The 16,213-nt window shown below is 44.2% G+C and overlaps 1 protein-coding gene across 1 annotated transcript in view; it reads right to left on the reverse strand.

The window, feature by feature from the left end:
• AHCTF1 (AT-hook containing transcription factor 1) overlaps positions 1 to 15,072 on the reverse strand; it is a 72,467-nt gene extending 57,395 nt beyond the window's left edge. The window contains exons 1-3 of the mRNA XM_070401370.1: positions 14,838 to 15,072; positions 4,316 to 4,443; positions 1,769 to 2,022 (exon numbers count right to left, since the gene is read on the reverse strand). Coding sequence (XP_070257471.1) covers positions 1,769 to 2,022; positions 4,316 to 4,436 — 375 coding nt within the window. The 5' untranslated portion in view covers positions 4,437 to 4,443; positions 14,838 to 15,072. The remainder of the gene's footprint in view (positions 1 to 1,768; positions 2,023 to 4,315; positions 4,444 to 14,837) is intronic.
• Positions 15,073 to 16,213: the final 1,141 nt, after the last annotated feature.

The raw sequence follows: 16,213 nt of genomic DNA on the forward strand, positions 1-16,213 counted from the left end.
CTCTAATTCTAAATAAGCCTTTTCCCCAAATGTTCCATATACTGTGACTTTTTACATTCTGGTCCCTTTGCCTGAAATGTCCAACCTTTTTGAGTAGAAATTATTCAAGTGTTCTCCATGTTCTAAATGGTTGAATTTATGAAAGTGCTTATTATATTTATGCTGTAATCTTATCAGCCTTCTACTGGACTACAAGATTTCAGACAGCACGAACCAAGTTCAATTCATCTATTTGTCCTCAAAATCTAGCAAATAGCTTGATTTATAGTAAGTACTCAATATATGTTTTGCTAAGTTAATTCTGCCTTAGAATCATCATCACTGGCAAGTACATATATAACACCATCAATTACTGCAGACTCTGCACACTGGCCTACAACAGTGATGGCGAACCTTTTGAGCTCGGCGTGTCAGCATTTTGAAAAACCCTAACTTAACTCTGGTGCCGTGTCACATATAGAAATTTTTTGATATTTGCCACCATAGTAAAACAAAGACTTATATTTTTGATATTTATTTTATATATTTAAATGCCATTTAACAAAGAAAAATCAACCAAAAAAATGAGTTCGCGTGTCAGAGGTTCGCCATCACTGGCCTACAAGGTCAGTTTCCTCAACTGTAAAAACACATTTTGTCATTAAGTTCCCTTTTAACTTTAAAAACTATTCTATGACTATATACATCCCATATACATACACACATTTTTATGTATATCTCAGTGTATACTTTTTTCACACCAGGTATAGGAAGAATTCTATTCTTCCATAACTTTGTATTTGTGGATGTGTGTGTGCATTTGTTAAGTGTATAGAGGTTTTCATCATGTATGAAACCTGCTGAGCAAACCAAATTCAAAGTACTTCTATCATTACTACTGGGTAAAATGTCTGGCATATGGAGGGCATGTAGATACTACAGTTAAGAAATGGTGACTATAAATGAGTCCACTATTTAAATACATTCTTCAAATCTTAAATAATAACAGACATGTTTTCCATATTGCTCCAAAACTATGTAGTTGACTCTTGAACAACACAGGTTTGAACCACACAGGTCCATTTACATGTGGATATTTTTTTCATAGTATATACAGTACTATAAATGTATTTTCTCTTTCTTATGACTTTCTTTTTTTTCTCTAGCTTACACTATTGTAAGAATACAGTATATAATACATGTAATATACAAAGTAGATGTTAATTGTATCAGTAAGGGTTCTAGTCAACAGTAGGCTATTAAGTTTTGGGGAGTCAAAAGTTATGCACAGTCCTAGCCAGTTTGGCTCAGTGGATGGAGCGTCGGCCTGCGGGCTGAAGGGTCCCAGGTTAGATTCCGGTCAAAGGCATGTACCTTGGTTGCAGGCACCAGTTGGGGGTGTGCAGGAGGCAGCTGGTCGATGTTTCTCTCTCATTGATGTTTCTAACTCTCTATTCCTCTCCCTTCCTCTCTGTGAAAAATCAATAAAATATATTTTTTAAAAAAGTTATGCACAGATTTTCACGTGTGCCGAGGGGGGGAGGGATCAGCGCCCCTAACCCCTGCATTGTTCAAGGGTCAACTGTAGTCTCAAACAACCCAGGAAAAAAAAAGCCAAAGTAATAAGTATATTTATAAACTTTTTTATTTTGAACTCTTAAACGAAAACTAGCATACTTCCATAAAGTGAACCAATTAGAAGTACACTGAGTAAACGCACCGTTGTCACTGTAATCAGCAGGGGCTCAGTTTTGAAACAAGATGTCCACACATCTTACACTGTACCTACCCTTCCAGGAAGAACGACTGCTTTAACCACTCGGGATATGCCCAGGTCATAGAGACAGAGGACACTCCCTTCTGCATCTTCCAGTCCAATCAGCAATCCGCTTCTCTTCTGCCAAGAGAACTCTTTCACAGCGAGGATGATAGGTGACTCGTCACTCAGTCCACTGAATCTATACGCAGACAACCGCTCTCCTGTTATAGAGTGCACTACCTCAAGCTGTGGGCCACAAGTCAAGTAAGCAAGTCCATTTTTCCCTGGAAGAAAAAAAGCAAACATGTTGCTTATTTTAATATTGTATGTGTATAACAAAACTAAAAACTTTTACATACATAATCTATATATATAGAAAAGCCTAATATGCAAATTGTCCCCACGGGAGTTCAACTGGGAGACCGAACGCTTGCCATGACGTGTGCTGACCACCAGGGGGCGGCGCAGGATGAAGGAAGGCCCCAGCTGGCAGCCAGCAGCCGGGGAAGGGAGGCCCCGCTCAGCAGCCAGAAGGCCCCAATTGGCCCTGATTGCCAGCCAGGCCTAGGGTCCCTACCCATGCACCAATTTCATGCACTGGGTTTCTAGTATAATAATAATAAATAACCAGTAGAGGCACCATGCTATGCAATTAAATGCATTATCTCATTGACTCCTTGTTGAACCTCAATACAGAGAAAAGGCAACTAAACTTTCATACAGTAAAATAATTTGCCCAAAGACGAACAGCTAAATACCAGGGCAGAAGTAGATCCCATTTAAGTCCAAAGCTCATATTTTAACTACATTATACCTTAAGAGTTAAACTAAGTGTTCTAAAATATAACATGTGACTCTATTCCAGAAGAATTCAAAATCTAACTGAGAAGACAAGACCTAAGTAGCATAACAAAAGGAAGTATCTATCAGAAGCCCTTCTAGTCATGTGTGGATTTTACTCTTCATGCAATTTAAAGTAACTAGAGGGTATTAAGCAGGACAGTGACCATCTGATTTCTGTTTTTAAATGTGCTGGCATGGTGCAATGGATGAGCATTGACCTATGAACGAGGAGGTCAAGGTTTGATTCCCAGTCAAAACACATGCCTGGGTTACAGGCTGGATCCCCAGTAGGGGATGTGCAGGAGGCAGCCGATCAATGATTCTCTCTCATCATTCATGTTTCTATCAAACTCCCCCTCTCCCTTCTTCTCTGAAATCAATAAAAATATATTTAAAATTAAATAAAATGAAACAGATGTTACTCTAGCTGTTAAGCAGAGAATAGATAGTAAGGGGGAAGCATAAAGAAGTGGGGAAATGATACCTATGCTTGGTTGGTGATCAATAATTGGGAAAAGTTGATTGACTGAAGATTCATCTTAGAGTCAGTACTAAAAGGACCTGCTTGCTGATGAATAAGATATGGGAGGTAAGTAAAACAGGAGCTGCTAGATGGACGGTGGTAACTTTTATTACTAAATTTTTGATATCTCTCATGCATCTAAGTAGAAAGATAGTTGGATATACTAGATTATAGCTGAGGGGAGGCTAAATAGTTTAAGGAAGTAGTATGGCAGAGTGGGGACATAGAAGGCATGGGTTCAAAGCTCATATTTACCACCTGCTATCTAATAACTTAGAACAGGTCACTTCTTATTTGATTCTCAGCCACACAGAATAGTAATTACTTAGAAAAGTCTACTATTTACCTCAGTGAAAAGTTGTTATAGTAAGTACTGTTCAAGAGGGGCATTGATTTCTTCAATTGGCCACTTTAAAAAACAGCTAAATGACCAATACAAATGTTTCGCTTCTCTTTCTCCTAGGAAGGAGGGCTGTGATATTCACTTTCAGAAAAGTCTTCTGCAGCCCTGGCCAGTGCGGCTCAGCTGGCTGAGCGCTGTCCCATGCACTGAAAAGTCACCGGTTCCATTCCCGGTCAGGGCACACACTCAGGTTGCAGGCTTGATTCCCGGCAGGAGGCAGCCAATAGATGTTTCTCTCTCTCCCTTCCTGTCTCTAAAATCAATAAGATCATTTTTAAAAATGTATTCTGCAGTGTCTTTCACTAAGCTGAAATTCATAATATAATGGCTTTTTGGGTGTGATTTTCTGTATTATATAATCCAAACCATATATATTGAGATCTTGTTCAGATTAATGGAATTACAAAACTAATATTTTGTCTCCCACAGGGCCCTAAAATTCAGAATTGCTTTATTCATAAGACTGTTTAGGTTCTAATCCAAGCTCACAAAAAAACTTACTAATTATAAAGAAAAACCAGCTGTGTATTATTTCTACTTTCCAAATGTAGATACTCAATACTAAAAGATATTAAATATGTGGTATTTTTAATGAAGAAAAATAAACTACACTCCCTCCCGAGTCACTGAAAATGTGTTCCAGAGTATGTAGATACTACTATATGTGTAGTCATAGATGTTATGCATTTACTTAAGACCACTCTAACCAGGATATGCTTTTTTTCTCATCCACATTAAAGAAATTGCAATAGATACTTATTACTTATCTTACAAATCAATCAAATTTGCAAATTTTCAGCAACATTACCTGCAGCAAACTTTCCACGAAGTACAGATTCTAATGTGATTTCATCTTCTCCCAGGGCTTCAATAGTCACTTCTGGGAACTGCAGAAGACCGCTCGTCACTTGTGCTGCTAAGTCTTGCATACTTTCACTGTAAATGTTTCAAAAAGATATTTCCATGATATTTCTATCATAATACACTTGTTTATCTCTAACCAGGAGAATAAGAAAAGCCATCAAAAATAAAAAACCTAAAACTGAAGTATGATGATAAAAAATAGATATTAATGTGCTTCTGGATCTGAGGTATTCTCTCCTAAGAAAATATTTCCCAGACTTAGCAGAATAAAGATTCATTAAGCAAGATGTCCCAAGGACATATATGAGTCCCTAGATTCTTTGAAAACTGGTTCAATGCAATTAATCTTATTGCCTGACTCTCAAAGAATACTTCACACACAAAAAATACTAATATACATTTTAGAAAAATTACTGCTATAATAAAAGGGGGGAAAGTCCAAGAGAAAAAAAAAGTCCAAATCCACAGTAACTTAAGAAACTGAGTTTGGCACTTCTTTAACTAGATAGAAAAAAATCTAAAATTATGTTTCATTACCATATATATATAAGACTAGATTCCCTGAATCACCCTTCCATTGTGAACAACCAAATATAATGGTTAAAGTGTAAAAGTATCTTTTCTGATGATTACTGCGTTGGCAAAGCCAAAAGGGAAGAGACAGTAGGTATTTTGTAAGGCAAGTAAGCTGCCTGGCTGTGAGGCTGACCCGTCCTGGTGAGCCTGACGTTGCTTTCAGCACTCTGAGGTCCAGAGAGGAAGAAGATAAAGCTTTGGGCCAACGGAGCCAGAGCCAATAAGCCAAGAAGAGCCTCCCCACCCCACACTCTACATTACACTCCACAGGGCTCTATCATCAGCATAAAGATTAGCGAGAGAAACATTCATTGTGCAGGACAAGGAGAAATAAAGTTGCCTATTTTGACCTTGGCAACAAGTCTCTACTCAGAAAATTTCCCTTCACACAAATCAGTGGCCAGAATTCAAACCATGCTGTAAGGAAGTACTCAGGTGAAGAATTTCTTACAAAGTGTTCTCAGGTTGGTAACGTTCCAAGCAACCTCCAGAAACCACCACATTTTCTCTGGAATCTTCAGAGTTCTCAAAGTTCCAACAAAAAGGGGCTCACAATCAAAATAACAAAACAGAATAATGATATGATCAACATCTGGCAAAATAAGTCTGCAAAGACTTCAGACAGTTAAATAATCAGAACACAAGTATGTTTAATATGCTTAAAGAAACCAAAGATTTAGCTTGCTAGTGAGGAAGAAACTTTAAAAATTAAAGAGCCCTGGCCAGGTGGTTCAGTTGGTTGGAGCATCATCCTGTGCTTCTGGTTTGACTCCGCCAGGGCACGTACCTAAATTGCAGGTTGATCCCTGATTGGGGCCTGTGCAGGAGTCAACCAATCAATGTTTCTTTCTCACCTTCCCCTCTCTAAAAATCAATGGGAAAAAATCCTCGGGCGAGGATTAACAACAAAAGAGTGGAAGTCTTTTTATTATCCAAAACAAATCCTAAAGTATAATCTAATCTAATAAAAGGGTAATATGCAAATTAACCACCACTCCGTCACAAAATGGCGGCGCCCATAGTGTCAACCGCCGCAGAGGGAGGGCGGGCATCTGGGCAGGCAGCATGCAACAGCCCAGCGGACACAACGCAGGGGGGCCTCTGTGCGTGAGCTGCAGAGGAAACACCTTTTCTGACCGCTCACTGGCTAAGCTCCCTGTACGCCGCCACTTGCAGTGTTCTTGGTAACTTGGGGTTATGAAAATCCAAGGTGATCTAGGGTTTTTCCACCACACTCCTGGAGGAAAAAACTGAGGTCTGCTGCTGAAGGGGCTAAGGAATGTCATATCCTGCCCTAGCTGGTTTGCCCAGTGGATAGAGCCTCGGCCTGCCGACCACAGGGTCCAGATTAGATTCTGATCAAGGGCATGTACCTAGGTTGCAGGCTCCTCCCTGGCCGGGGCCCAGGTCAGGGCTCATGCAGAAGGCAGCCAATCGAAGTGTCCCTCTCACACTGATGTTTCTCTCTGTCTTTCCCTCTCTCTAAAAATCAATGGAAACATATCCTCAGGTGAGAATTAAAAAAAAAAAAAGAAAGAAAGAAATGTCATATCCTATGAAAGAGACATCTTGAAAATGCCTAAAGAAAGTTGTCATTTTTTTGTGGTGAAGGGAGTGGAGTCCGTGTTGATGAATACCTTGGTGGCTGCGGCGGCCGGCAGTGGCAGCAGCAGCGGGGTGATGGGGCTAGTGCTTCCCCCTAATCAGCCCAGTCACTTCCCGCAGAGGGAGGCCAGACTGCGGCTTAGGCCCGCTCCCCACAGGCCTAAGCCATCAGTAGGACATCTCCTGAGGGCTCCCAGTTTGTGAGAGGGGACAGGCTGGGCTGAGAGACGCCCCCCCTCCTCAGTGCACGAATTTTGTGCACCAGGCCTCTAGTTGAATATAAATTAATTAGGTTATAATTACTGTAACATAGTAAATGGAAAATAGTGACCATTAGCCTCAAGTGCAACATCTCATATTTATAGGATCCTAAGCCTTAGTTGCTGAAAGCAGTATAATTTACACAGATTGATCACATTCCTCTCTCCTAAGTATCTTAGTACAGAGGAAAACTTTAGGAAAGGCCACGATCATTGATATTATGATGTTTCCTCCACTGATAGCCTTCTATAGCCTTGATAAAATGAGTGTAATAGTAAACTGAAGTTAATATATTTTCCTATTAAACTTAAAACCAGCCCTAGCTGGTTTGGCTCAGTGGACAGAGCATGGGCCTGTGGTCTGAAGGGTCCCAGGTTTGATTCTGGTAAAGGGCACATACCTCGGTTGCAGCTGGATCCCTAGCCCTGATTGGGGCACATGGTGGAGCCAACCAATCGATGTACCTCTCTTACACTGATGTTTCTCTCTCTCTGTCTCTCCCCTCCCTTCCACTCTCTAAAAATTAATGGAAAAATATCCTCGGGTGAGGATTAACAAATAAAATGAAATAAAAGAAAATAAACTTAAAACCAAAGTCATTTATCCACAGCTAAAACCTTCAGAATTCCATGTGGTAGTTCTCCTCAAAATGTATTCAGTGGAGTGTTCATGGGCATTTAGCAAAAAAGTTTTATGATCATTGCAATTCAATCAGGGTCATCCCAACATAGTTTTTAAGACTTTCACAAGGTGATTCCAAAGTTCGTCTGAATGAATAATGAACAATGATCAATTATTTGAAAATAAAATGTTTTCTTTCTGAGGCTGGATGTATTGTCTGTTACTGTATTATTGTTTTTAATATAAAACAAAGATTATGATGTGGAAGTACTGGCTGAGTCACAGTATATTTTTAAATTGTAATTTTCACTGCAGATATACCCTCCCACTTTAAAAAACAGGACAGAGTATATGAAAACAAGGATTTCAGACAATGGACAAAAGGTAGCACAGGATAGTGGGCCCTTAGGGAAGTAAAACAAACCAGATGACCTCTAGGGCTGTGTATAGAATGTCCAGGACACAGAGCACAGTGGGGAACCCAAATACAGCCCAAGGGTCTCTCTAAGTTGAGAAGAGAGAGTTGAGAATGCCAGGAAGCCAAGGTAGCTAGAATTCTCAGGCAGAGTACTGCAGTACAATTGGCCATACAAAGAACTCCAGAATTCCGCAGTGGTTTCCCCTGAATCTTCACATGATCAACGTAAGCATGTAAGGAAACTACCAGAGGCCAAGGAATGAATCATTGGAAAACTAAAGGAGAAACAACCCCTAGAGCTTACTCAGGGCCAGGAATAGCTCCATAGTGGAAAAACCTCATAATACATGGGGCACACAGTAGAGTACTCAGAAAGGCACTGATTTCTTCAATAATAGGGAGAAAAATTAGCCCTTGTCTAGAAAGGCTCAATAAAGCAAGCCTCAAAAGAATCAAAGACTTTCCAACTAACTTATTTGGAACTAAGCTCAAGACTATATAAAGGAATGCAAAAATATTCAGCATTTAAGAAAGCAAAATTTACAATGTCTGCCATCCAACCTAAAATCATCAGACACCTGGCCTGGTAGCTTTGTTGATTAGAGCATCGTCCTGATATGCCAAGTTTTGGGGTTCCATTCCCAGTCAGGGCACATACAAGAATCAACCAATGAAGGCATGAATAAGTGGAGGAACTATAAATTGATGTTTCTCTCCCTCTCCCTCTCTTTTTCTCTCTCTAAAATCAACTAAACAACAACAACAAAAGTTATAAAAAATATCAACAGGCTCCCTAGCTGGCTCGGCTTAGTGGATAGAGCGTCAGCCTGGGGACCGAAGGGTCCCGGGTTCAATTCCAGTCAGGGCACATGCCCGGGTTGCAGGCTCGATCCCCAGTAGGGGGCGTGCGGAGGCAGCCGGTCAATGATTCTCTCATCATTGATGTTCCTGTCTCTCTCTCCCTCTCCCTTCCTCTCTGAAATCAATAAAAATACATTTAAAATATATAGAGATATATATATAGATATAGATATCATTTAAAATATATATATCTACATATATAGATATATATCATCAGGCAAGGAAAGCGGCAGGAAAAGGACTCATAGTAAGCAGGGAAAAACAACTAACAGAAACAGATCTAAAAATGACAGAAGTTAGAATGAGTTGATGAGGAAATTAAATCAGTTATTCTAGCCTTTAGTCCAAGATGATAGAGGAAGTATGAGCATGTTAAGGAGAGATCTGGAAGATGTAAGACTAAATCAAATTTCTAAAGATGACAAATTCATTGAATGGTATTAATAGATTAGACATAGGAAGCAGCAGTAAATGTAAACACCCACAGTAAATAACTGTCTAAAATGAAGCAGAGAAAGAAAGCTGGGCCAGGAGGAAAAGGACAGAGCTAAGGCACAACCTCGAGTGCCCCAATATTTGTAACAGAGATCTCCAAAAGGAGACAACAGAAATATTTGAAAAACAAATGGCCAAATTTCCCCCTAATTTGATGACAACTATAATCCCACAAATCCAAAAAGGTCAGTAAACCTCAGAAGCACAAGGAACATGAAAAAACTCCACCAAAATACAGAGATCTTAAAAGTAGCACCTCACACAAAGAAACAAAGATAACAATGACAGGAGACTTATTAAACAATGTAAGCAATATGACAGTGAAACAACATTAAGTTCCAAAAGAAAACGCTTTTATGACGTGCCAGCATTGGCAACCTCTAGAATAGCGGTTCTCAACCTGTGGGTCGCGACCCCTTTGGGGATGAACGACTCTTTCACAGGGGTCACCTAAGACCATCGGAAAACACATATATAATTACATATTGTTTTTGTGATTCATCACTATGCTTTAATTATGTTCAATTTGTAACAATAAAAATACATCCTGCATATCAGATATTTACATGACGATTCATAACAGTAACAACATTACAGTTATGAAGTAGCAACGAAAATAATTTCATGGTTGGGGGTCCCCACAACATGAGGAACTGTATTAAAGGGCCGCGGCATTGGGAAGGTTGAGAACCGCTGCTCTAGAAGGTAACTTACAAAGTTTCAACTCCTCCTCAAGACCTAGAAAGGCACAGCCAGAACACTGTGCTGGCTGTCCCAGGTAAACACTGGTTTCTTGACGAAGCACATGGATCATGTCACTCCCCTCCTCAAACCGACTCCCTGCTGCACATCACAGTTAACACCTGCAGCCACAGGCAAACAAGGCTCTCCACAGCGGGAAGTCCCTGGCTACTTCACAGCACTGCCTCCTCAAACCACTTAACTTCCTTCATGAGTTGGCCACTGCCTAGCACTTTCATTCTTTTATTTCTGCTGTCTCTCCTTTCACCTCCATCTCCAAGCCCACCATTCACAGACTAGATTCCCCAAGGAGCTCTGGGTAGATCCACCCTCTCATATTTAATTTCATCTCTAAGATCACCCCTTTCACCTTTGTGTTAATAATGCTAAATATAATTTTTAAAAACTCATTACTTGTGCTTGCCTGTCTTCCCCACTATACTGATTTTCTAAAAGGCAAAAATCAGCTCTAGCTGGTTTGGCTCAGTGGATAGAGCATCGGCCTGTGAACTGAAGGGTCCCAGGTTCGATTCTAGTCAAGGGCATGTGCCCGGGTTGCAGGCTTGATCCCCAATAGGGGGCGTGCAGGAGGTGGCCAATCCGTGATTCACATCATTGATGTTTCTCTCTCTCTCTCCCTCTCCCTTCCTCTCTGAAATCAATAAAAAAGTATTTTTAAAAGGCAAAAATCATATCTTATTCCTGTGAATTCCAGAGGGTCACAATGACTTGCAACTAATAGGTCCTACATATGTGGTAAATTAGGATAGCAAGATATTAGCAGGGGCAGGAATAAACAAGTTAAATAATAAATTCCAATTTATTTAAAACACACTCAATATTCTTAAAACCCAACAAGAAACAACCAATTTAAAAATGGCCAAAGACCTTTAACACTTGGAGTGCGGGTGAATTTCCCGCCAAAATATAAGATGGCTCTGTCTTTTGGTTTTGTTCCATCCACCAAAAGGGTGGATTACAAACAAATATTTGGTAATACGCAGTTACAATCGGCCCGAGTTTACACGTTTCCCGCACTCCACCGCAAATCTATATGAACCGAGTTAAAGACGGCTCCCGCGGAGTACGCGCAATTCACGCGAGCCGACTTAACTCGTTTCCCGCACTCCAAGTGTCCCAGACACTTCAATAAAGTACATAGACAGCAAATAAGCACATGAAAAGATGCTGCACGTCATATGTCATGAGGGAAACACAAATTAAAACATGCAGAAGTCACAGATGCTTCTGTCCAGGTCCAGCTCAGCGAGCAGCCTCAGGCCTTTGGCAATGGCCTGCCTTTAGCATATGCAGAAATAGAAGCAGACCTGCAGGTTGAAGCTTAAAAGTAATGAATAAAGCCCTGAAATAAATTAAAGGTGCTGGCTGAGATAAAATTTCTGTAAGGGGGGCAGTCAAAGCCTGGTCTGAGGCTGAACGGGCCCTCAGAAGGCGGCACTCCCATAGCACTGCCAGCTGCCCGGGCCTGAAGTGGGTATTTCTCACGCTCTGCGTGTGAGACACAGAACAGAAGAGCTTGCCTCAAGCAAGCGAAACAATTCCACTCCTGCAGGTTGTGCTCTCCCAGTGGTGCCAGAAGGATCAGCATGGCCTCGGTTGCTAACTGCTAACTAACGTCTATAAAGTAACCCCCCAAAGGAGACTCATTCAGAGTTCCTTCAACTTTATCTTCAAAAGTAGCCAATTAATTCAAGTGACAGTGAGTTTATCCCAGAAAATCTTGGGCAATTAGTGAAATTAGGGTATAACTAAGAATATTCAGAACACCACAGCTTAGGTGATCTGGATATTATTCCTGTACTGGTTCAATTCAGTGATGATAAATGAAAGGAAATTAACATGTATATGTTCTTTTGTAGAAAACAGGTGCCCAGACTAGAAAACATATTTGAGTGGAATTCTTAAGTCAATGTAAAAAAACACTACATACCTGAATTCACCTATTATTTTGGCCAAAATACCAAAAACTGACAACAGCAAATGCTGTGAAGATGTGAAGCCACAGAAATTCTCATCCGTTGCTAGTGGGAATACAAAATGGTACCTCCACTTTGGAAGACAGTTTGGCAGTTTCTTACAAAACTAAAATATTCTTACCATATGATCCAACAATCACACTCGTTGGTACTTATCCAAAGGAACTGAAAACATGACTACACAATAACCTGAACATGGATATATAGAACAGCTTTACTCATAATTATTAAATCCTGGAAACAACCCACATGTCCTTCAGTAAGTGAATGGAGAAACAGTGGTGTAATCCATACAATAAGTGTTCAGTGCTTTAAAAAAAAAAAAAGCTGTCAAGCCATGAAAAGACATGGAGGATATTTAAATGCATATTACTAAGTGAAAGAAGCCCATCTAAGAGGTTGCATGCTGCATGATTCCAACTATATGACATTATGAACAAGGCAAAACTATGCAAGCAGTGAAATGACCAGCAGTGGCGAGGGGTTAGCAGAGCGGGAGGGATGACTAGGCAGCACACAGGATTTCCAGGGCAGTGGAACTGCTTGATACTGTAAAGGTGGATGCATGCCATTATACGTTTGTCCAAGTCCACAGAACGCACACCACCAAGAGCACAACCCTCGTGCAAACCACGGACTTTGGATGATCATGATGCATCAGTGTAGGTTCACCAGCTGTTCTGACTGGTGGGGGTTGCTGACGGCGGGGGAAGCTACGCATGAGTGGAAATCTCTGTACCTTCTACTCAATTTTGTTGTGAACCTAAAACTGCTCTAAAAAAACTCAACATTGGGCCTGACCGGCATGACTCAGTGGTTGAGCATCAACCTATATGAATCAGGAGGTCACAGTTCAATTCCCAGCCAGGGCACCTGCAGGGGTTGCAGACTCATCCCTAGAGGGGGGCGTGCAGGAGGCAGCCAATCGATGATTCCCTCTCATCACTGATGCTTTTCTCTCTCTCCCCCTTTCTGAAATCAATAAAAATAAATAAATACCTCAACATTGGGTCCAACTTATTTTTAAGTACACTACATTTTCAGTATTAAGCAGAACAAAATTTGCAAAATTACTAGGAAAAATATTAATACAGAATACCATGTCATCTGTGTGAAATACACACCATCAAAAGCAGCTGAATTCCACTACTGAAAATAAAACTAGTTGTTCTTCTAGTTGTTCAATACTGCAATATATACTGAGCAAACGCGTCTGTAAAGCATTTTGTACACATTTTTCCTTCTGACTCAAAAAGACAATCATGATTGAAATGTAAACAGTGGAACCCAGAAACTTCTAACCTTTCAGCATTTGATCTTTCAAACAACTCAAACATTTGTTTATCACCAACGACTTTTAACACATCGTGTTGGGAAAGGAATGCAGGGGCAAAAAGATCACCCGCTCCCGCCCTCGAGGAGTTAGACGCTGACGAGTAGATCCATGGAGTAGATACACACCCACTAAGATCCCAGACGCCGCAAATGCTACAATCCAGGCACCTATGCGGTGCGAGCCCGGGAGAAGGGGGCAGAGAAAAGACGGCATTCACACCAACAAGGCCTGGGAATGTGAGAACTTGCACGGGGCAGAGGTTCACTCCAGGCGGAAAGACACGAGCGAAGGCACATCCAAGTGCATCTTTAGGAAAAGGGGCCCAGCTCTGGATGGCTCCGGAGAAGCTGAAGCCCAAGAGCCGTGACCACCGAGTGGACGGAGCAGCCGGTGGAGGCCGCTGACCTACCCCAACCCAAGGGCAGTCAGACCTCGCTGAGAACGTGCACGGTTAGGACAGAAACAAACAGTATTTGGTTCCTTTTGAGTCCTCACGTGTCTGTTGCAGAAGTGCCGTATAAAAACCTTCAAAAAACAGTTTCTGAAAAATATTCATAGCTGTGTTGCGAACTGGTGACACTTTGGTCCAGGGTTACTGAAAAACTGGCATTAAATCCCCAGTCCGGAAAGCGTTAGCATTAAAACCTATAGCACAGCTCACTGCCCGGGGCTCGGCTGGTCGTCCCTGTTTAAATCCCAGAATCAGGGAACCCGCCCTCCTCTCTTCCCCCCCGAGATCCAACCAACGCAAGTTCACCAAAGAGGGGTCGTACAGTCTCCTGGCTCCTCGGGGTAATTTGTGGATAAAACAGAGACATTTTATTATAAAGGACCCAGGTTCTCCAACTATTAAAAAAAAAAAAACAGCTACCCAATATGAATACATGTCATTGATTTTGAGGCCAGATTACTTCCTCCCCACCCCCGATCCCCCCCCAAAAAACACAGACAACCGGTAAGAGAAGTAACCGACTTCCAGCTGGGACGCCGGGGGTGCGTGCAACCCCCAGGTGCCCGGTCAGGCTCCCGCCCAGGCGGGACGGCACGCCCGGGGGACCCGGGAGCGGAGCGGGCACCTCCGCCTCCGGCCCCGGCTCCGGCTCCGTCCCGGGCGCCGCCCCTTGGAGATCGCGGGGCGCCCTCCCCGCCGGACTCACCGGAGCCACAGCGAGAAGCCCGCGCAGCAGGCGCCGGGGTAGCCGCCGCTCACACCGCCCGGCGACGGCCCCCGGGGGAGGCCCGCCATGCTCCCGGCCGCACGGGAGACCGTGAGCCACGCCGACGCCGAGCACACCCGCCAGAGCCGCTCCGCCGCCATGTGCCGCCGCGCCTCGGTTATGTAACCCGCCCCGCTGCGCGCCGCAACCGCCAACGGAACCCCCGGCCCGGCCCGCGAGCCGGGTCGGGCGCTCATTGGGCGGGTGAATGCCAGGCCTCGGCCCGGCACGCGGGGGCGCCGCGAGGCGGGCGCAGCCGGGAGCAGCCGGGCGGCCGCACGGGCCCAGGCCGCGCAGACCCGCCCTCCGCCGCGGGAGCCCACGGCCTCCCTCCCTACCTGACGGCGGGGGGCCCGGCCGCCGCGGCCGCGGGTCCGATGGGGCGCGAGGCGAGTCGAGGCACGAGCTCCTCCCGCGCGGTCCGTCACAGCATCTCCCGGGAGACACGGTCGCCACAGGCGGGAGCGCACGCCTCCGCCGCGCGGGCCTCCGGCCGCCTCGGAGCGCACTCCGGGCCGCCGCGGGCTCAGCGACCGGAACGCCGACGCGGCTCGAGGTCCTCCCCACGCGACTCTGCCGCCTCCGCTCCGACAGCGCCAGCCCGGCTCTGCGCCTTCCCCGGGACAGGCGGGCCGAGTCCCACACGCCCGGGAGGGGAGGGAAGGGGGAGGGCCGACGGGGAGGGGAGGGGGGGAAGCAGATCGCGGCGCGGGGACCGCAGTTCTCGCGAGTGTTCCGGCCTCGCGCGCCGGCGCCGCGGGAATTTTTAAACTCCCGCGTGAAAGAAGGTGGGGGAAGACCAGGAAGGGAAGGGAAGCCCCAGGGTCTGGGAAAGGCCGTCGTTTACATAAAACAGTATCTCCCCGCCTTCGATGAGCTGAGGGGAAGAAAGACTACGACTCCCACAATGCCTTGCGCGCCAAATTGCTGGGGCGGCTGGACTCGTGGGCTGGCGGAGGGTCGGGAATGGTAGTCTTCCTCTGAGGTCCGGCGGGGCGCCCTCTGCGGCGGGAGGGTCACTGCATTATCGTGGGGCCACCTTGCTGGCGGACAAGAGATAATCTTTGCCTTCCTGGCAACCCCGTTTGCCCTTGGTGTTTTTCGTTCTTTCTGCTCCTACTTTTGGTGCTAAAAGTGAGCACCAGACTAATGGGGGAACGCTTTTTTCCTTCCTCCTATCCTATTTAATAAAAGGCTACTATGCAAATTGAACGACCAGAATGCCTGCGGCCCCTCGCCCCAGCCGGTCCGCCCCCAATGGCCCCCATCAGGTGCAGGCCAGTTGGACCCCACCAGTGCACGAATTCATGCACCGGGCCTCTAAAATATATATCTTTACATCCTCGTGCCCGTTCTTGGCCACAGGTGCTCACGAAGCCTAATCTTTTTCAAAATTTTACCCTAGGGCCTAGCCAGTTTGCCTCAGTGGATAGAGCGCTGGCCTTTGGACTGAAGGGTCCCAGGTTCATTTCAGGTCAAGGGCACATGCCCGGGTGTGGGCTCAGTCCCCAGTAGGGGGCGTGCAGGAGGCAGCTGATCAATGATTCTCATCATTAATGTTTCTCTCCCTCTCCCTTCCTCTCTGAAGTCAATAGAAATATATATATTTTTAAAAATGTTTTTTACCCTAAATCAGTGTTATCTTTTGGGTCACCCTTGAGTTTCATTATGGAGTTGTTTTAATTATTATTTGTTTTAGTATCTTTGAAACTAG

This window comes from Myotis yumanensis, unplaced genomic scaffold, assembly GCF_028538775.1.
Source record: "Myotis yumanensis isolate MYYU_CA2020_CCGP unplaced genomic scaffold, mMyoYum1.0.hap1 SCAF_22, whole genome shotgun sequence".
NCBI classification, from domain to species: domain Eukaryota; kingdom Metazoa; phylum Chordata; class Mammalia; order Chiroptera; family Vespertilionidae; genus Myotis; species Myotis yumanensis.